General features: G+C 41.6%; 4 protein-coding genes across 4 annotated transcripts; all 4 read left to right on the top strand.

Moving 5' to 3' along the window:
- The first annotated feature begins 391 nt into the window (after positions 1 to 391).
- On the top strand, positions 392 to 3738 carry LOC137180803 (uncharacterized). The gene is made up of 6 exons (XM_067586050.1): positions 392 to 656; positions 884 to 1008; positions 1162 to 1226; positions 1344 to 1546; positions 1689 to 1912; positions 3556 to 3738. The coding sequence occupies exons 1-6, from the start codon at positions 392 to 394 to the stop codon at positions 3736 to 3738; spliced, it is 1065 nt and encodes a 354-aa protein (XP_067442151.1).
- Positions 3739 to 6170: 2432 nt separating this feature from the next.
- LOC137180804 (uncharacterized) lies at positions 6171 to 8305 on the top strand. The gene is made up of 6 exons (XM_067586051.1): positions 6171 to 6770; positions 6998 to 7023; positions 7276 to 7340; positions 7458 to 7660; positions 7804 to 8024; positions 8126 to 8305. Exons 1-6 carry the CDS (start codon positions 6323 to 6325, stop codon positions 8303 to 8305), a joined length of 1143 nt encoding a protein of 380 aa, XP_067442152.1. The 5' UTR covers positions 6171 to 6322.
- A 7130-nt stretch (positions 8306 to 15435) lies between these two features.
- On the top strand, positions 15436 to 17440 carry LOC137180805 (uncharacterized). Its single transcript, XM_067586052.1, has 2 exons — positions 15436 to 16457; positions 17261 to 17440. The coding sequence occupies exons 1-2, from the start codon at positions 15471 to 15473 to the stop codon at positions 17438 to 17440; spliced, it is 1167 nt and encodes a 388-aa protein (XP_067442153.1). The 5' UTR covers positions 15436 to 15470.
- A 194-nt stretch (positions 17441 to 17634) lies between these two features.
- LOC137181336 (uncharacterized) lies at positions 17635 to 23030 on the top strand. Its single transcript, XM_067586957.1, has 9 exons — positions 17635 to 20433; positions 20662 to 20786; positions 20940 to 21004; positions 21110 to 21312; positions 21454 to 21619; positions 21741 to 21905; positions 22103 to 22173; positions 22280 to 22362; positions 22492 to 23030. Exons 1-9 carry the CDS (start codon positions 17637 to 17639, stop codon positions 22534 to 22536), a joined length of 3720 nt encoding a protein of 1239 aa, XP_067443058.1. The 5' UTR covers positions 17635 to 17636; the 3' UTR covers positions 22537 to 23030.
- Positions 23031 to 23574: the final 544 nt, after the last annotated feature.

A 23574-nucleotide genomic window follows, 5' to 3' on the forward strand; every position in this document is an offset into this window, starting at 1 on the left:
TCAGCTTCCTATAAGCAGTCAGGGAAAATCAAGTGCAACCTCTACAATCCCTCCAATTACCACACTGTTGACAACCAGACAGGAACTCTCTATATCAACCAGTACAGTTACACCTACAACAACTGTATCCACAGAGTCACATCTGCCAACTGAGTTCAACTCATCGCTGTCCACGGCTTCCAAGCACACCTCACAGACAACTAATGTCATGACACAAACTTCTTTTCCACCTACACTTACTGTCAGACCACAATCAAAAACTACAGTTACAAGTCATACACCTTCTACAGTCTCCTCGAACACAACACCTTTGACAAAACCTACTGCTGCATCCACGAGTGAAGAGACAACTAATGGAAAAACAAGTAGCAATCCACAAACATCTTTACCAATGACACAAACTTCAAAGGCTTTGACATCAGCAGAAATCATCAGCTCAAACACAGTTAAAACATCTACCTCTATACCTCCCTCAAATGCCACTGTCACTGTGACAACACCATCTACAACTCCTCAGTGCAGAGATGAGGACTGTCAATGTGACAGGGGAGAGTGTATATTCAACACGACACTAGGCAGATGTCACTGCCATTGTCAAGAATCAGTCTATGGAGATTCCTGTGTTTTTGGACTGAACAACACCAACCCTAATATTGGTGAGACTTTTTCTTCCCAACTACAGTTCTCCATAATAATGTTTAAGATGAAAGTAACTTTTGAACGCAGAGATAAGTTTTAAGATTTTAGCAATATGGTAATTTAAAATTTATTTTCTGTTGGAAGTGATATTTCTCACAACATTGAATGTAAAATGTTACTGAAACGAATATATCATGTTATTTCAATGTTAATATAAGGGTGTTATCTATCCTTTTTTTTTCAGATACCGGAGCAATACCAATTCGACAAGTAAATGTTATGTTGAAAATCAACATGACTTTTGTGGATGCTTATGAAAATTTAAACTCACCTGAGTCATTGAAGTTCATCAATACGTTAACAGAGGAGGTAGAGAATTCTTTATTGTGGCATGACTTAATGATTTTTACACAATAAGTGATCTCACTTCAGAGTATTTACCTCTGTCTTACAACTACTAACTAAATATTATTTACCAGGCAATAATAGCAAATGTCACATCTGTCATGTTATCATTTCCAGCTCGAAGCCCTGTGCAAAGAAGCGGATCCACTGGCCTTTAAAAAAGTACAAATCAAAAAATTAATGTAAGTTTGTTTTACACTTTTATTATTTATTTATTATTTCAAATTATTTGAATGATTACTTTTTATTCAAGTAGAAGTTGTTTTCATTGTTAATATATTTCTATTTTCCTGTTGTAGACCAGGAAGTGTTGTTGCAGAGAGTGTAGCGGAGTACAACTATCTGAACAATGAAACACAAATCCACTATGTCAACACTGAGCTACATGGTGTGTTGACCAACATTTTGAATGACACAAGCAACCTCAATAAGATTTCTCGGGCATTTGGTAATGCCACTGTGCAGTTATATGGACTCACCTTCCAGTCACCTGAGATTAAAAGTAAGTGACTATATGTCAACTCTGAATGTGTATTTCAAATATTGCTTATTTGACTGTTCATTCAATTTGTCGAAATTTCTATTTTTGTGTGACGATGCTCATACAAAATTATTAATATGCAACATTTTTTTTAATCAATCAGATATCACGGACCTGAAGCCTTTTGTTAACTGTAGTCGGTTTGCCAATTACACTGCTGAGATTAATAATGGTCAGTGGCAGTGTGTTGGACCATGCAAAACAAACCCTGATTACTGTCATCATCATGGTGAATGTCTGAACGATATTTACAAAGGGCCCATTTGCCTGGAAACATTTACAACTTCATCATCCATTGAGTCACAATCTACATCTTTTACAATGGCTGTACGCACACAAACAACTGAATCAATGTTGTCAACCTCAGCACTCACCACAAATGAAGTTACCAAAACTACCAACATTGATCATACCACAACGTTCAGTTCCCCCTCAAATACAGAGGTTTCGCCCAATTCACCCTCTTTATCCCCTACAATAGGCACTCACACAAACACGACTCAGCTACCTCCAACCAGCCAGGAATCTTCTACAACAAAAAATTCCTCCCCCACAGAGCCACAGTCTACATCTCGGACAATGGCAACACCCACAGGAACAACTGAATCAATGGTGTCAACCTCAACACTCACCACAAATGAAGTTACTAAAAGTACCAACACTGATCGTACCACAACGTTCAGTTCCCCCACAAATACAGAAGTTTCACCCAGTTCATCCTCCACATTCCCTCCAATAAGCACTCATATGAACACAACTCAGATTCCGCTAACAAGCCAAGAATCATCAACAACAATAATGTTCTCAACCACAGAGCCACAGTCTACATCTGTTACAACAGTGATACCCACAGGAACATCTGAATCATCAGCATCATCCTCAGTACTCACCACAATTGGAGTTACAGCAACTATCAACACTGATCATTCTACAACACCTACGAATTTCCCGACAAGTACAGAGGTATCAACCAGTTTACCTTCCACATTCCCAACAATTAGCACTCACACAAACACAACTCAGCTTCCACCAAGCAGTCAGTTATCATCTACAACAATAATGTCCTCACCCACTGAGTCACAATCTACATCTGTGACAATGGTGACACCCACAAGAACTGAATCAATGTTGTCAAACTCAACACTCACCACAAATGAAGTTACTAAAGCTACCAACCCTGAGCACTCCACAACTTCCAGTTCCCCCACGAACACAGAGGTTTCAGCCAATTCACCCTCTTTATCCCCTCCAATAGGCACTCACACAAACACAACTCAGCTACCACTAACCAGCCATGAAACATCTACAACAAAAATGTCCTCAACCACAGAGCCACAGTCTACATCTGTGACAATGGTGGCACCCACAGGAACAACTGAATCAATGTTGTCAATCTCAACACTCACCACAAATGAAGTTACTAAAGCTACCAACCCGGATTACTCCACAACTTCCAGTTCCCCCATGAATACAGAGGTTTCACCCAATTCATCCTCTTTATCCCCTACAATAGGCACTCACACAAACACAACTCAGCTACCACCAACCAGCCAGGAATTCTCTACAACAAAAATATCCTCACCCACAGAGACACAGTCTTCATCTGTGACAATGGTGACACCCACAAGAGCTGAATCAATGTTGTCAACCTCAACACTCACCACAAATGAAGTTACTAAAAGTACCAACACTGATCGTACCACAACGTTCAGTTCCCCCACAAATACAGAGGTTTCACCCAGTTCATCCTCCACATTCCCTCCAATAAGCACTCATATGAACACAACTCAGATTCCGCTAACAAGCCAAGAATCATCAACAACAATAATGTTCTCAACCACAGAGCCACAGTCTACATCTGTTACGACAGTGATACCCACAGGAACATCTGAATCATCAGCATCATCCTCAGTACTCACCACAATTGGAGTTACAGCAACTATCAACACTGATCATTCTACAACACCTAGGAATTTCCCGACAAGTACAGAGGTATCAACCAGTTTACCTTCCAGAATCCCAACAACCAGCACTCACACAAACACAACTCAGCTTCCACCAAGCAGCCAGTTATCATCTACAACAATAATGTCCTCACCCACAGAGACACAGTCTACATCTCGGACAATGGCAACACCCACAGGAACAACTGAATCAATGGTGTCAACCTCAACACTCACCACAAATGAAGTTACTAAAAGTACCAACACTGATCGTACCACAACGTTCAGTTCCCCCACAAATACAGAAGTTTCACCCAGTTCATCCTCCACATTCCCTCCAATAAGCACTCATATGAACACAACTCAGATTCCGCTAACAAGCCAAGAATCATCAACAACAATAATGTTCTCAACCACAGAGCCACAGTCTACATCTGTTACAACAGTGATACCCACAGGAACATCTGAATCATCAGCATCATCCTCAGTACTCACCACAATTGGAGTTACAGCAACTATCAACACTGATCATTCTACAACACCTACGAATTTCCCGACAAGTACAGAGGTATCAACCAGTTTACCTTCCACATTCCCAACAATTAGCACTCACACAAACACAACTCAGCTTCCACCAAGCAGTCAGTTATCATCTACAACAATAATGTCCTCACCCACTGAGTCACAATCTACATCTGTGACAATGGTGACACCCACAAGAACTGAATCAATGTTGTCAAACTCAACACTCACCACAAATGAAGTTACTAAAGCTACCAACCCTGAGCACTCCACAACTTCCAGTTCCCCCACGAACACAGAGGTTTCATCCAATTCACCCTCTTTATCCCCTCCAATAGGCACTCACACAAACACAACTCAGCTACCACTAACCAGCCATGAAACATCTACAACAAAAAAGGCCTCAACCACAGAGCCACAGTCTACATCTGTGACAATGGTGGCACCCACAGGAACAACTGAATCAATGTTGTCAATCTCAACACTCACCACAAATGAAGTTACTAAAGCTACCAACCCGGATTACTCCACAACTTCCAGTTCCCCCATGAATACAGAGGTTTCACCCAATTCATCCTCTTTATCCCCTACAATAGGCACTCACACAAACACAACTCAGCTACCACCAACCAGCCAGGAATTCTCTACAACAAAAATATCCTCACCCACAGAGCCACAGTCTTCATCTGTGACAATGGTGACACCCACAAGAGCTGAATCAATGTTGTCAACCTCAACACTCACCACAAATGAAGTTACTAAAGCTACCAACCCTGATTACTCCACAACTTCCAGTTCCCCCATGAATACAGAGGTTTCAGCCAATTCATCCTCCTTATCCCCTACAATAGCCACTCACACAAACACAACTCAGCTACCACCAACCAGCCAGGAATTCTCTACAACAAAAATATCCTCACCCACAGAGCCACAGTCTACATCTGTGACAATGGTGACACCCACAAGAACTGAATCAATGTTGTCAACCTCAACACTCACCACAAATGAAGTTACCAAAACTACCAACCCTGATCACTCCACAACTTTCAGTTCCCCCACAAATACAGCGGTTTCACCCAGTTCACCCTCTTTATCCCCTACAATACGCATTCACACAAACACAACTCAGCTACCACCAACCAGCCAGGAATTCTCTACAACAAAAATATCCTCACCCACAGAGCCACAGTCTACATCTGTCACAATGGTGGCACCCACAGGAACAACTGAATCAATGTTGTCAACCTCAACACTCACCACAAATGAAGTTATTAAATCTACCAACCCTAATCATTCCACAGCTTTCATTTCCCCTACAAATACAGAGGTTTCATCCAATTCACCCTCTTCATCCCCTACAATAGGCACTCACACAGACAAAACTCAGCTACCACCCACCAGCAAGGAATCATCTACAACAATGATTTCCTCACCCACAGAGCCACAGTCTTCATCTATTACGACAGTGACACCCACAGGAACAACTGAATCAATGGTGTCAACCTCAACCCTCACCACAAGTGAAGTTAGAAAAATTAGCACGACTGACATTTTCACAACTAACAATAATCCAACAAGTACTGAGGCATCAGATAGTTTCCAATCCACATTTCCTCCAATAAGCAATCACACAAACACAACTCAACTCTCACCAACCAGACAAGAATCATCCACAACAATAATGTCCTCAACCACAGAGCCACAATCTACATCTGTAACAATGGCAACACCCACAGGAACAACTGAATCAATGGTGTCAACTTCAATCCTCACCACTAATGAAGTTACCAAAACTACCAATGCTGATCATTCCACAAGAACTATCAATGTCCCGACAAATGCAGCGCTTTCACCCAGTTCACCCTCCACACTCCCTCCTTTAGCCACTCATTTCAGTCAAACATCTCCAGGACACAAATCCGAAACACCAAAAAATCCCGATACAACTCAGCTTCCACTAAACAGCCAGGAAACTTCTACAACAAAAGTGTCCTCCCCTGCAGAGCCCTCCCCCTCCACACCTGCTGTCAGTATTCAAACAACAATAGCAACTGAGAACACATCTCAGCTTCCTATAAGCAGTCAGGGAAAATCAAGTGCAACCTCTACAATCCCTCCAATTACCACACTGTTGACAACCAGACAGGAACTCTCTATATCAACCAGTACAGTTACACCTACAACAACTGTATCCACAGAGTCACATCTGCCAACTGAGTTCAACTCATCGCTGTCCACGGCTTCCAAGCACACCTCACAGACAACTAATGTCATGACACAAACTTCTTTTCCACCTACACTTACTGTCAGACCACAATCAAAAACTACAGTTACAAGTCATACACCTTCTACAGTCTCCTCGAACACAACACCTTTGACAAAACCTACTGCTGCATCCACGAGTGAAGAGACAACTAATGGAAAAACAAGTAGCAATCCACAAACATCTTTACCAACGACACAAACTTCAAAGGCTTTGACATCAGCAGAAATCATCAGCTCAAACACAGTTAAAACATCTACCTCTATACCTCCCTCAAATGCCACTGTCACTGTGACAACACCATCTACAACTCCTCAGTGCAGAGATGAGGACTGTCAGTGTGACAGGGGAGAGTGTATATTCAACACAACACTAGGCAGATGTCACTGCCATTGTCAAGAATCAGTCTATGGAGATTCCTGTGTTTTTGGAGAGAACAACACCTACGCTAATATTGGTGAGATTTTTTCTTCCCAACTACAGTTATTGAAAATATTGTGTTAGCGGAAAATAATTTTTGAATGACGAGATAAGTTGTAAGTTTTTAACAATATGTTAATATTAAAATTTGTTTGCTGTTGGAATTGATATTTCTCACAACGTTGAATGTAAAATGTTACTGAAACGAATATATCATGTTATTTCAATGTTAATATAAGGGTGTTATCTATCCTTTTTTTTCAGATACCGGAGCAATACCAATTCGACAAGTAAATGTTATGTTGAAATTCAACATGACTTTTGTGGATGCTTATTCTAAGTTAAACTCACCTGAGTCATTGACGTTCATCAATACGTTAATAGAGGAGGTAGAGAATTCTCTAATGTGGCATGACTTAATGATTTTTACACAATAAGTGATCTCACTTCAGAGTATTTACCTCTGTCTTACAACTACTAACTAAATATTATTTACCAGGCAATGATAGCAAATGTCACATCTGTCATGTTATCATTTCCAGCTCGAAGCCCTGTGCAAAGAAGCGGATCCACTGGCCTTTAAAAAAGTACAAATCAAAAAATTAATGTAAGTTTGTTTTACACTTTTATTATTTATTTATTATTTCAAATTATTTGAATGATTACTTTTTATTCAAGTAGAAGTTGTTTTCATTGTTAATATATTTCTATTTTCCTGTTGTAGACCAGGAAGTGTTGTTGCAGAGAGTGTAGCGGAGTACAACTATCTGAACAATGAAACACAAATCCACTATGTCAACACTGAGCTACATGGTGTGTTGACCAACATTTTGAATGACACAAGCAACCTCAATAAGATTTCTCGGGCATTTGGTAATGCCACTGTGCAGTTATATGGACTAACCTTCCAGTCACCTGAGATTAAAAGTAAGTGACTATATGTCAACTCTGAATGTGTATTTCAAATATTGCTTATTTGAAAGTTCATTTAATTTTATCGAAATTTCTATTTTTGTGTGACGACACTCATACAAAATGATTAATTTGTAACATTTTTTTTAATCAATCAGATATCACGGACCTGAAGCCTTTTGTTAACTGCAGTCGGTTTGCCAATTACACTGCTGAGATTAATAATGGTCAATGGCAGTGTTTTGGACCATGCAAAATATACCCTGATTACTGTCATCATCATGGTGAATGTCTGAACGATATTTACAAAGGGCCCATTTGCCTGGAGACATTTACAACTTCATCATCCATCGAGTCACAATCTACATCTTTTACCACGGTGACACCCACAGGAACAACTGAATCAAAGGTGTCAACCTCAACTCTCACCACAAATGAAGTTACCAAGAGTACCAACTCTGATCATTCCACAACCGTCAGTTCCCCCACAAATACAGAGGTTTCACCCAGTTCATCCTCCACATTCCCTCCAATAAGCACTCATATGAACACAACTCAGATTCCGCTAACAAGTCAAGAATCATCAACAACAATAATGTTCTCAACCACAGAGCCACAGTCTACATCTGTTACGACAGTGATACCCACAGGAACATCTGAATCATCAGCATCATCCTCAGTACTCACCACAATTGGAGTTACAGCAACTATCAACACTGATCATTCTACAACACCTACGAATTTCCCGACAAGTACAGAGGTATCAACCAGTTTACTTTCCAGAATCCCAACAACCAGCACTCACACAAACACAACTCAGCTTCCACCAAGCAGCCAGTTATCATCTACAACAATAATGTCCTCACCCACTGAGTCACAATCTACATCTGTGACAATGGCAACACCCATAAGAACAACTGAATCAATGGTGTCAACCTCAACAGTCACCACAAGTGGAGTTAGAAAAACTACAGCAACTGACATTGTCACGACTATCAATAACCTGACAGGTACTGAGGTATCACCCGGTTCAACTTCCACATTCCCTCCCATGAGCAATCACACAAACACATCTCAGCTACCACCAACCAGCCAGGAATCATCTACAACAAAAATGTCCTCCCCCACAGAGCCACATTCTACATCTGTGACAATGGCGACACCCACAGGAACAACTGAATCAAAGGTGTCAACCTCAACTCTCTTCACAACTGAAGTTACCAAGAGTACCAACTCTGATCATTCCACAACTGTCAGTTCCCCCACAAATACAGAGGTTTCACCCAGTTCATCCTCCACATTCCCTCCAATAAGCACTCATATGAACACAACTCAGATTCTGCTAACAAGCCAAGAATCATCAACAACAATAATGTTCTCAACCACAGAGCCACAGTCTACATCTGTTACGACAGTGATACCCACAGGAACATCTGAATCATCAGCATCATCCTCAGTACTCACCACAATTGGAGTTACAGCAACTATCAACACTGATCATTCTACAACACCTACGAATTTCCCGACAAGTACAGAGGTATCAACCAGTTTACCTTCCAGAATCCCAACAACCAGCACTCACACAAACACAACTCAGCTTCCACCAAGCAGCCAGTTATCATCTACAACAATAATGTCCTCACCCACTGAGTCACAATCTACATCTGTGACAATGGCAACACCCATAAGAACAACTGAATCAATGGTGTCAACCTCAACAGTCACCACAGGTGGAGTTAGAAAAACTACAGCAACTGACATTGTCACGACTATCAATAACCTGACAAGTACTGAGGTATCACCCGGTTCAACTTCCACATTCCCTCCCATGAGCAATCACACAAACACATCTCAGCTACCACCAACCAGCCAGGAATCATCTACAACAAAAATGTCCTCCCCCACAGAGCCACAGTCTACATCTGTGACAATGGTGACACCCACAGGAACAACTGAATCAGTGGTGTCAACCGCAACACTCACCACAAATGAGCTTAGTAAAACTACCAACACTGATCATTTCACAAGAGCCACCAATTTACCAACAAATACAGAGGTTTCACCCAGTTCACCCTCCACGTCCCTGCCTTTAACCACTGATTTTAGTCAAACATCTCCTGGACTCAAATCTGAAACACCAACTAATCTAGATACAACTCAGCTTTTGCTAAGCAGCCAGGAAACATCTTCAACAAAAGTGTCCTCCCCTGCAGAGCCACAGTCTACATCTTTTACCACTGTGACACCCACAGGAACAGCTGAATCAAAGGTGTCAACCTCAACTCTCTTCACAACTGAAGTTACCAAGAGTACCAACTCTGATCATTCCACAACTGTCAGTTCCCCCACAAATACAGAGGTTTCACCCAGTTCATCCTCCACATTCCCTCCAATAAGCACTCATATGAACACAACTCAGATTCTGCTAACAAGCCAAGAATCATCAACAACAATAATGTTCTCAACCACAGAGCCACAGTCTACATCTGTTACGACAGTGATACCCACAGGAACATCTGAATCATCAGCATCATCCTCAGTACTCACCACAATTGGAGTTACAGCAACTATCAACACTGATCATTCTACAACACCTAGGAATTTCCCGACAAGTACAGAGGTATCAACCAGTTTACCTTCCAGAATCCCAACAACCAGCACTCACACAAACACAACTCAGCTTCCACCAAGCAGCCAGTTATCATCTACAACAATAATGTCCTCACCCACTGAGTCACAATCTACATCTGTGACAATGGCAACACCCATAAGAACAACTGAATCAATGGTGTCAACCTCAACAGTCACCACAAGTGGAGTTAGAAAAACTACAGCAACTGACATTGTCACGACTATCAATAACCTGACAGGTACTGAGGTATCACCCGGTTCAAATTCCACATTCCCTCCCATGAGCAATCACACAAACACATCTCAGCTACCACCAACCAGCCAGGAATCATCTACAACAAAAATGTCCTCCCCCACAGAGCCACATTCTACATCTGTGACAATGGCGACACCCACAGGAACAACTGAATCAAAGGTGTCAACCTCAACTCTCTTCACAACTGAAGTTACCAAGAGTACCAACTCTGATCATTCCACAACTGTCAGTTCCCCCACAAATACAGAGGTTTCACCCAGTTCATCCTCCACATTCCCTCCAATAAGCACTCATATGAACACAACTCAGATTCTGCTAACAAGCCAAGAATCATCAACAACAATAATGTTCTCAACCACAGAGCCACAGTCTACATCTGTTACGACAGTGATACCCACAGGAACATCTGAATCATCAGCATCATCCTCAGTACTCACCACAATTGGAGTTACAGCAACTATCAACACTGATCATTCTACAACACCTACGAATTTCCCGACAAGTACAGAGGTATCAACCAGTTTACCTTCCAGAATCCCAACAACCAGCACTCACACAAACACAACTCAGCTTCCACCAAGCAGCCAGTTATCATCTACAACAATAATGTCCTCACCCACTGAGTCACAATCTACATCTGTGACAATGGCAACACCCATAAGAACAACTGAATCAATGGTGTCAACCTCAACAGTCACCACAGGTGGAGTTAGAAAAACTACAGCAACTGACATTGTCACGACTATCAATAACCTGACAAGTACTGAGGTATCACCCGGTTCAACTTCCACATTCCCTCCCATGAGCAATCACACAAACACATCTCAGCTACCACCAACCAGCCAGGAATCATCTACAACAAAAATGTCCTCCCCCACAGAGCCACAGTCTACATCTGTGACAATGGTGACACCCACAGGAACAACTGAATCAGTGGTGTCAACCGCAACACTCACCACAAATGAGCTTAGTAAAACTACCAACACTGATCATTTCACAAGAGCCACCAATTTACCAACAAATACAGAGGTTTCACCCAGTTCACCCTCCACGTCCCTGCCTTTAACCACTGATTTTAGTCAAACATCTCCTGGACTCAAATCTGAAACACCAACTAATCTAGATACAACTCAGCTTTTGCTAAGCAGCCAGGAAACATCTTCAACAAAAGTGTCCTCCCCTGCAGAGCCACAGTCTACATCTTTTACCACTGTGACACCCACAGGAACAGCTGAATCAAAGGTGTCAACCTCAACTCTCTTCACAACTGAAGTTACCAAGAGTACCAACTCTGATCATTCCACAACTGTCAGTTCCCCCACAAATACAGAGGTTTCACCCAGTTCATCCTCCACATTCCCTCCAATAAGCACTCATATGAACACAACTCAGATTCTGCTAACAAGCCAAGAATCATCAACAACAATAATGTTCTCAACCACAGAGCCACAGTCTACATCTGTTACGACAGTGATACCCACAGGAACATCTGAATCATCAGCATCATCCTCAGTACTCACCACAATTGGAGTTACAGCAACTATCAACACTGATCATTCTACAACACCTACGAATTTCCCGACAAGTACAGAGGTATCAACCAGTTTACCTTCCAGAATCCCAACAACCAGCACTCACACAAACACAACTCAGCTTCCACCAAGCAGCCAGTTATCATCTACAACAATAATGTCCTCACCCACTGAGTCACAATCTACATCTGTGACAATGGCAACACCCATAAGAACAACTGAATCAATGGTGTCAACCTCAACAGTCACCACAGGTGGAGTTAGAAAAACTACAGCAACTGACATTGTCACGACTATCAATAACCTGACAAGTACTGAGGTATCGCCCGGTTCAACTTCCACATTCCCTCCCATGAGCAATCACACAAACACATCTCAGCTACCACCAACCAGCCAGGAATCATCTACAACAAAAATGTCCTCCCCCACAGAGCCACAGTCTACATCTGTGACAATGGTGACACCCACAGGAACAACTGAATCAGTGGTGTCAACCGCAACACTCACCACAAATGAGCTTAGTAAAACTACCAACACTGATCATTCCACAAGAGCCACCAATTTACCAACAAATACAGAGGTTTCGCCCAGTTCACCCTCCACGTCCCTGCCTTTAACCACTGATTTTAGTCAAACATCTCCTGGACTCAAATCTGAAACACCAACTAATCCAGATACAACTCAGCTTTTGCTAAGCAGCCAGGAAACATCTTCAACAAAAGTGTCCTCCCCTGCAGAGCCACAGTCTACATCTTTTACCACTGTGACACCCACAGGAACAGCTGAATCAAAGGTGTCAACCTCAACTCTCTTCACAACTGAAGTTACCAAGAGTACCAACTCTGATCATTCCACAACTGTCAGTTCCCCCACAAATACAGAGGTTTCACCCAGTTCATCCTCCACATTCCCTCCAATAAGCACTCATATGAACACAACTCAGATTCTGCTAACAAGCCAAGAATCATCAACAACAATAATGTTCTCAACCACAGAGCCACAGTCTACATCTGTTACGACAGTGATACCCACAGGAACATCTGAATCATCAGCATCATCCTCAGTACTCACCACAATTGGAGTTACAGCAACTATCAACACTGATCATTCTACAACACCTACGAATTTCCCGACAAGTACAGAGGTATCAACCAGTTTACCTTCCAGAATCCCAACAACCAGCACTCACACAAACACAACTCAGCTTCCACCAAGCAGCCAGTTATCATCTACAACAATAATGTCCTCACCCACTGAGTCACAATCTACATCTGTGACAATGGCAACACCCATAAGAACAACTGAATCAATGGTGTCAACCTCAACAGTCACCACAGGTGGAGTTAGAAAAACTACAGCAACTGACATTGTCACGACTATCAATAACCTGACAAGTACTGAGGTATCACCCGGTTCAACTTCCACATTCCCTCCCATGAGCAATCACACAAACACATCTCAGCTACCACCAACCAGCCAGGAATCATCTACAACAAAAATGTCCTCCCCCACAGAGCCACAGTCTACATCTGTGACAATGGTGACACCCACAGGAACAACTGAATCAGTGGTGTCAACCGCAACACTCACCACAAATGAGCTTAGTAAAACTACCAACACTGATCATTCCACAAGAGCCACCAATTTACCAACAAATACAGAGGTTTCACCCAGTTCACCCTCCACGTCCCTGCCTTTAACCACTGATTTTAGTCAAACATCTCCTGGACTCAAATCTGAAACACCAACTAATCCAGATACAACTCAGCTTTTGCTAAGCAGCCAGGAAACATCTTCAACAAAAGTGTCCTCCCCTGCAGAGCCACAGTCTACATCTTTTACCACTGTGACACCCACAGGAACAGCTGAATCAAAGGTGTCAACCTCAACTCTCTTCACAACTGAAGTTACCAAGAGTACCAACTCTGATCATTCCACAACTGTCAGTTCCCCCACAAATACAGAGGTTTCACCCAGTTCATCCTCCACATTCCCTCCAATAAGCACTCATATGAACACAACTCAGATTCCGCTAACAAGCCAAGAATCATCAACAACAATAATGTTCTCAACCACAGAGCCACAGTCTACATCTGTTACGACAGTGATACCCACAGGAACATCTGAATCATCAGCATCATCCTCAGTACTCACCACAATTGGAGTTACAGCAACTATCAACACTGATCATTCTACAACACCTACGAATTTCCCGACAAGTACAGAGGTATCAACCAGCTTACCTTCCAGAATCCCAACAACCAGCACTCACACAAACACAACTCAGCTTCCACCAAGCAGCCAGTTATCATCTACAACAATAATGTCCTCACCCACTGAGTCACAATCTACATCTGTGACAATGGCAACACCCATAAGAACAACTGAATCAATGGTGTCAACCTCAACAGTCACCACAGGTGGAGTTAGAAAAACTACAGCAACTGACATTGTCACGACTATCAATAACCTGACAAGTACTGAGGTATCACCCGGTTCAACTTCCACATTCCCTCCCATGAGCAATCACACAAACACATCTCAGCTACCACCAACCAGCCAGGAATCATCTACAACAAAAATGTCCTCCCCCACAGAGCCACAGTCTACATCTGTGACAATGGTGACACCCACAGGAACAACTGAATCAGTGGTGTCAACCGCAACACTCACCACAAATGAGCTTAGTAAAACTACCAACACTGATCATTCCACAAGAGCCACCAATTTACCAACAAATACAGAGGTTTCACCCAGTTCACCCTCCACGTCCCTGCCTTTAACCACTGATTTTAGTCAAACATCTCCTGGACTCAAATCTGAAACACCAACTAATCCAGATACAACTCAGCTTTTGCTAAGCAGCCAGGAAACATCTTCAACAAAAGTGTCCTCCCCTGCAGAGCCACAGTCTACATCTTTTACCACTGTGACACCCACAGGAACAGCTGAATCAAAGGTGTCAACCTCAACTCTCTTCACAACTGAAGTTACCAAGAGTACCAACTCTGATCATTCCACAACTGTCAGTTCCCCCACAAATACAGAGGTTTCACCCAGTTCATCCTCCACATTCCCTCCAATAAGCACTCATATGAACACAACTCAGATTCCGCTAACAAGCCAAGAATCATCAACAACAATAATGTTCTCAACCACAGAGCCACAGTCTACATCTGTTACGACAGTGATACCCACAGGAACATCTGAATCATCAGCATCATCCTCAGTACTCACCACAATTGGAGTTACAGCAACTATCAACACTGATCATTCTACAACACCTAGGAATTTCCCGACAAGTACAGAGGTATCAACCAGTTTACCTTCCAGAATCCCAACAACCAGCACTCACACAAACACAACTCAGCTTCCACCAAGCAGCCAGTTATCATCTACAACAATAATGTCCTCACCCACTGAGTCACAATCTACATCTGTGACAATGGCAACACCCATAAGAACAACTGAATCAATGGTGTCAACCTCAACAGTCACCACAGGTGGAGTTAGAAAAACTACAGCAACTGACATTGTCACGACTATCAATAACCTGACAAGTACTGAGGTATCACCCGGTTCAACTTCCACATTCCCTCCCATGAGCAATCACACAAACACATCTCAGCTACCACCAACCAGCCAGGAATCATCTACAACAAAAATGTCCTCCCCCACAGAGCCACAGTCTACATCTGTGACAATGGTGACACCCACAGGAACAACTGAATCAGTGGTGTCAACCGCAACACTCACCACAAATGAGCTTAGTAAAACTACCAACACTGATCATTCCACAAGAGCCACCAATTTACCAACAAATACAGAGGTTTCACCCAGTTCACCCTCCACGTCCCTGCCTTTAACCACTGATTTTAGTCAAACATCTCCTGGACTCAAATCTGAAACACCAACTAATCCAGATACAACTCAGCTTTTGCTAAGCAGCCAGGAAACATCTTCAACAAAAGTGTCCTCCCCTGCAGAGCCACAGTCTACATCTTTTACCACTGTGACACCCACAGGAACAGCTGAATCAAAGGTGTCAACCTCAACTCTCTTCACAACTGAAGTTACCAAGAGTACCAACTCTGATCATTCCACAACTGTCAGTTCCCCCACAAATACAGAGGTTTCACCCAGTTCATCCTCCACATTCCCTCCAATAAGCACTCATATGAACACAACTCAGATTCTGCTAACAAGCCAAGAATCATCAACAACAATAATGTTCTCAACCACAGAGCCACAGTCTACATCTGTTACGACAGTGATACCCACAGGAACATCTGAATCATCAGCATCATCCTCAGTACTCACCACAATTGGAGTTACAGCAACTATCAACACTGATCTTTCTACAACACCTACGAATTTCCCGACAAGTACAGAGGTATCAACCAGTTTACCTTCCAGAATCCCAACAACCAGCACTCACACAAACACAACTCAGCTTCCACCAAGCAGCCAGTTATCATCTACAACAATAATGTCCTCACCCACTGAGTCACAATCTACATCTGTGACAATGGCAACACCCATAAGAACAACTGAATCAATGGTGTCAACCTCAACAGTCACCACAGGTGGAGTTAGAAAAACTACAGCAACTGACATTGTCACGACTATCAATAACCTGACAAGTACTGAGGTATCACCCGGTTCAACTTCCACATTCCCTCCCATGAGCAATCACACAAACACATCTCAGCTACCACCAACCAGCCAGGAATCATCTACAACAAAAATGTCCTCCCCCACAGAGCCACAGTCTACATCTGTGACAATGGTGACACCCACAGGAACAACTGAATCAGTGGTGTCAACCGCAACACTCACCACAAATGAGCTTAGTAAAACTACCAACACTGATCATTCCACAAGAGCCACCAATTTACCAACAAATACAGAGGTTTCACCCAGTTCACCCTCCACGTCCCTGCCTTTAACCACTGATTTTAGTCAAACATCTCCTGGACTCAAATCTGAAACACCAACTAATCCAGATACAACTCAGCTTTTGCTAAGCAGCCAGGAAACATCTTCAACAAAAGTGTCCTCCCCTGCAGAGCCACAGTCTACATCTTTTACCACTGTGACACCCACAGGAACAGCTGAATCAAAGGTGTCAACCTCAACTCTCTTCACAACTGAAGTTACCAAGAGTACCAACTCTGATCATTCCACAACTGTCAGTTCCCCCACAAATACAGAGGTTTCACCCAGTTCATCCTCCACATTCCCTCCAATAAGCACTCATATGAACACAACTCAGATTCCGCTAACAAGCCAAGAATCATCAACAACAATAATGTTCTCAACCACAGAGCCACAGTCTACATCTGTTACGACAGTGATACCCACAGGAACATCTGAATCATCAGCATCATCCTCAGTACTCACCACAATTGGAGTTACAGCAACTATCAACACTGATCATTCTACAACACCTACAAATTTCCCGACAAGTACAGAGGTATCAACCAGTTTACCTTCCAGAATCCCAACAACCAGCACTCACACAAACACAACTCAGCTTCCACCAAGCAGCCAGTTATCATCTACAACAATAATGTCCTCACCCACTGAGTCACAATCTACATCTGTGACAATGGTGACACCCACAGGAACAACTGAATCAATGTTGTCAACCTCAGCACTCACCACAAATGAAGTTACCAAAATTACCAACACTGATCATACCACAACTTTCAGTTCCCCCACAAATACAGAGGTTTCGCCCAATTCACCCTCTTTATCCCCTACAATAAGCACTCACACAAACACAACTCAGCTTCCAACAACCAGCCAGGAATTCTCTACAACAAAAATATCCTCACCCACAGAGCCACAGTCTACATCTCTGACAATGGCAACACCCACAGGGACAACTGAATCAATGTTGTCAACCTCAACACTCACCACAAATGAAGTTACTAAAGCTACCAACCCTGATCACTCCACAATGTTCAGTTCTCCCACAAATACAGAGGTTTTGCCCAATTCACCCTCTTTATCCCCTACAATAGGAACTCACACGAACACAACTCAGATTCCACCAAGCAGCCAGAAATCATCTACAACAATAATGTCCTCAACCACAGAGCCACCGTCTACACCTGTCACAATGGCGACACCCACAGGAACAACTGAATCAATGCTGTCAACCTCAAGACTCACCACAAATGAAATTACTAAAGCTACCAACGTTGATCATTCCACAAGAACCATCAATTTACCAACAAATGCAGAGCTTTCACCCAGTTCACCCTCCACACTACCTCCTTTAACCACTCATTTTAGTCAAACATCTCCTGGACTCAAATCTGAAACACCAACAAATCCGGATACAACTCAGCTTTCGGTAAGCAGCCAGGAAAGATCTACAACCAAAATGTCCTCCCCTGCAGAGCCACGATCTACATTTTTTACAACGGTGGGACCCACAGGAACAACTGTAACAAAACAAATAGTCACCACAAATGAAGTTCCTCAAACTGCCAACACTGATCATTCCACAACTATCAGTTCCCGCACAAATACAGGGGTTTCGCCCAATCCACCCTCTTTATCCCCTACAATAGGCACTCACACAAACACAACTCAGCTACCACCAACCAGCCAGGAATCATCTACAAAAATCTTGTCCTCACCTACAGAGCGACCGTCTTCATCTGTCACGACGGTGACACCTACAGGAAGAACTGAATCTATGCTATCAACTTCAACAGTCATTACAGGCGGAGTTAGAAAAACTACTGCAACTGACATTTTCACAACGGTCAATAACCTGACAAGTACCAAGACATCGCCCAGTTCAACCTTCACATTCCCTCCAATAAGCAATCACACAAATACAACTCAGCCACCACCAACCATCCAGGAATCATCTACAACAATAATGTCCTCACCCACAGAGCCACAGTCTACATTTGTTACGACAACAACACCCACAGGGACAACTGAATCATCAGCATCAACCTCAACACTCACCACAAACGAAATTACAGCCACTGTCAACATTGATCATTCCACAACAACAAGCACTTTCCCCACAAATACAGAGGTTTCACCCAATTCACCCTCCTTATTCCCTTCAATAAGTACTCATACAAACACAACTCTGCTTACGCAAACAATCCAGGAATCATCCACAATACTGTACTCTCCCACAGAGCTGCAGTCTACATCTGTGACAACACCGCCACCTACAGGAACAACTGAATCAACAGCATCTACCTCAACTATTACCACAAATGAAGTTACAGCCTCTATCAACACTGATTATTCCACATCAAATATCAATTTCCCGACAATTTCCAAGGTTTCATCTAATTTACCATCTACAGTCACTCCATTGATTAGTCATTTCACTCAAACATCTCCCGGACCTTCTTCCTCAACACAGAGTATGCCAGTCACTGTAACAAGTGAATCTATTAGATCATCACCATCATCCACATCTACAACTGTTTCACAACCATCAACCCTTCAGAATACAGAAACAACTGGAATGTCTGAGCAAACAGCATCAACTCAGAAAGATTCAATGACTAACTCAACCTCACCAGTAGCACAGACAACAACAACTGCATCATCAGCTTCAAGTTCAGTAATTCCCTCAACTGGATTTACACTATCTACCAATTCCAACGTAACCACACCTGCTGTCATTATTCAAACAACAACAATATCAACTGAGAACACAACTCGGCTTCCAATTGACAGTCAGGGAACATCAAGTGCAACCTCTACAATCTCTCCAATTACCACACTGTTGACAACCAAACAAGCACTTTCTACATCAACAAATACAGTTACACCTACAACAACAACTTTATCAACAGAGTCACAGCTGCCAACTGAGTTCACCTCATCGCTGTCCACGGCTTTGAAGCACACCACACAGACAACTAATGTCATGACACAAACTTCTTTTCCACCTACACCTACTGTCAGACCACAATCAAATTCTTCAGTTACAAGTCATACACCTTCTACAGTCTCCTCGAACACAACACCTTTGACAAAACCTACTGCTGTATCCACAAGTGAAGAGACAACTAATGGAAAAACTAGTAGCAATCCACAAACATCTTTACCAATGACACAAACTTCAAAGGCTTTGACATCAGCAGAAATCATCAGCTCAAACACAGTTAAAACATCTACCATTATCCCTCTCTCAAATGCCACTGTCACTGTGACAACACCATCTACAACTCCTCAGTGCAGAGATGAGGACTGTCAGTGTAACGGGGGAGAGTGTATATTCAACACGACACTAGGCAGATGTCACTGCCATTGTCAAGAATCAGTCTATGGAGATTCCTGTGTTTTTGGACAGAACAACACCCACCCTAATATTGGTGAGACTTTTTCTTCCCAACTACAGTTCTTCATAATAATGTTTAAGATGAAAATAACTTTTGAACACAGAGATAAGTTTTAAGCTTTTAGCAATATGTTAATTTCAAATTTATTTTCTGTTGGAAGTGATATTTCTCACCCCATTGAATGTAAAATGTTACTGAAATGTATATATCATGTTATTGCAATATTAATATAACGGTGTCATCTGTTGTTTTTTTTTCCAGATTCCGGAGCAATACCAACTCGACGGGTAAATGTTACAATGAAAATCGACATCACTTTTGTGGATGCTTATAAAAATTTAAACTCACCTGAGTCCTTGAAATTCATCAACAAATTAAGAAAGGAGGTAAGGCATATTTTATTGTGGCATGATTTAATGATTTTTGCACAATAAGTGATCTCACTTCAGCATATTTACCTCTGTCTTATAACCACTAACTAATAATTATTTACCGGGCAATAATAGCAAATGTCACATCTGTCATGTTCTCATTTCCAGCTCGAAGCCCTGTGCAAAGAAGCTGATCCACTGGCCTTTAAAAAAGTACAAATCATCAATTTAACGTAGGTTTTTATTAAACTTTACTGATAAAATTATTTAAACGAGTACTTTTTATCCAAGTAGAAATTGTTTTCATTTGGTAATATATTTCTATTTACCTATTGTAGACCAGGATCTGTTGTTGCAGAGAGCGTAGCAGAGTACAACTATCTGAACAATGAAACACAAATCCACTATGTCAACACCAAACTAGATGGGGTGTTGACCAACATCTTGAATGACACAAGCAACCTCAATAAGATTTCTCGGGCATTTAATAATACCAGTGTGCAGTTAAATGGACTCACCTTCCAGTCACCTGAGATTAAAAGTAAGTGAATATATGTCAACGCTGAATGTGTATTTCTCATATTGCTTATATTAGTGTTTATTCAATTTGTCAAAATTTCTATTTTTGTGTGATGATACTCCTACAAAATGATTAATACGTAACATTTTTTTTATCAATCAGATATCACAGACTTGAAGCCTTTTGTTAACTGCAGTCGGTTTGTTGATTACACTGCCGTGATTAGTAATGGTCAGTGGCAGTGTGTTGGACCATGCAAAACAAACCCTGATTACTGTCATCATCATGGAGATTGTCTTAATGACATTTACATAGGGTCAATTTGCAGGTAAGCCCAACCATCCACTTTTTACTTTATTTTAATTGCAAAGAGCTTAGATACATCTAATATGCTTGTTCATAATAATAATTTTGTCAACGTACTTCACTTTTGTGGCCTTTCGACATAGGTGTTACGAGTCTAGCCTGGAGCAGTTTTATGGCCCACAGTGTGAGCTCTTCCGCCGGGGTCCAGGTTTCTATGGAGCACTGTTTGGATCACTGGCAGCAGCACTCCTGCTCTTGATTATCATTGTCATTGCTGTTGTGGTCAAAAAAAAGTATACAGGCATTTGGTAGGTTTTGATGCCTAAAATGCATCTTCCTACAATACCAGTCAAAAGTTTGGACACATGTTCTCATTCATGTAAATGGGAAGGTGTGTCCAAACTTTTTACTGGTGCTGTATAGACAAATTAATCTTCCTCATAGCCTGTAGATATACAGTAATAAACATTGTCATGTGAAACTGATGAAGCTGTCTTTATTTTAGGAGAAGGAACAATTCCTATAACAGAAGACTGTCTGCTTTTGAAGAAGATTTCTTTGACTTCTCAGATACAGGTATATCTGTTTTTTAGTAATCACTGATCTTTTTCAATGATGTAAACAAATGCAGAGCAAGGACATGCTGTACACAGTTTCAAAATTATCATATTATTTTGTCCAGGAGAGCACAACTTGGGATTTGCGGGCACTTACACATCACGTGGTTTTTGGCCACATCTAGAAAATGTTGACACCCGATTGCAGGTATTCTTGTTTATTTTTCTGTACATATAGTACCAAAAAAGTGTTAGATTTTAGAATCCAAGAGCAGGTAAATGTGAGATCATAGTTTAAATGTTGATTTAATATGCTGTCCTTCTTGTGTTTCTCCAGGTCACAACAAAACGACCAGACGTTTGGAACATCAACCCTAGATGAAGGCTACAGACTGGAGAATTTTGTTCTAATTAAGAAGTTTTCCATGCATGCAATAGAGATAATTACAGATCAGTCTGAGTGTTGTTTGAGCTATCAGCTATGATTTGCACATAAATTAATTATTAAATTAAATTATTAAAATAATTAAGCAAATAATGCTGTTATTTCATTGCGTACATTTTTGTACTGGTGTCTTTTGCTGCAAGAATTTTACATCTACACCCACAATATATTTTTGTAAATGGAGAAAATGAAAAAATGCCATGAATTCACTCAGATGCAATTGAGTAAACTACAGTACAAGAACAAAATTCAAGGTAGCTTAGATGAGTGTAGTTCTTATTAAAGGCTAGGTTCACAATTTATCAAGTCTGTCTTAAAACATCAGTCAGGGGCCCATATTAACACTGAAAGAGGTTTTCCTCGCTGTAATCATTCCTCCTGTTCATACTGGCTGTTAAAAGATCCCCTTCAAATGCACTTTCAATTTAAGTGATGGGGGCCAAAATCCACAGTGTGTCCACACAGTCATTTTGTGAAAAAATGTATTTAAAAGTTTATCTGAAGCTTATATGAGGCTTCAGCAGTCTGAGTTAATAATATCGATCTTTTTAGCATCAAATTCCCTCAGAAAACGAGTGAACCAGTCCTTTAATGTTGATCCTGGGTGTGGCCCAACTTGATTTTGAGACCACTTAATATCTGCAGGTGATTTTTGTAACAGAAAATCACAATAACATATACAATAATCTGTAGCGATCAAATACATGGGGTGGACACAATTAAGAACCTCCAATGTCTAATTCTATTCAATCCAATACAGTAGCCACACAATACTACTTTGACTATGTCAGAGAAGTGTTGATTTTTAAAATCACAATCTGGAGTTTCTGTAACTGTGTAATTGTCTGCATTGTATATGTAGTGGCAGTACTGACAACTCTGTGGCCTTCCCCCAGAATCATTACAACATCCTGTCACTAGATGGTAGACATGTTCTCCTTTTAATATTTTGCCTTCTCAATATGTGAAGGCATA

The sequence above is a fragment of the Thunnus thynnus genome, chromosome 4, assembly GCF_963924715.1.
Source record: "Thunnus thynnus chromosome 4, fThuThy2.1, whole genome shotgun sequence".
Classification (NCBI taxonomy): Eukaryota; Metazoa; Chordata; class Actinopteri; order Scombriformes; family Scombridae; genus Thunnus; species Thunnus thynnus.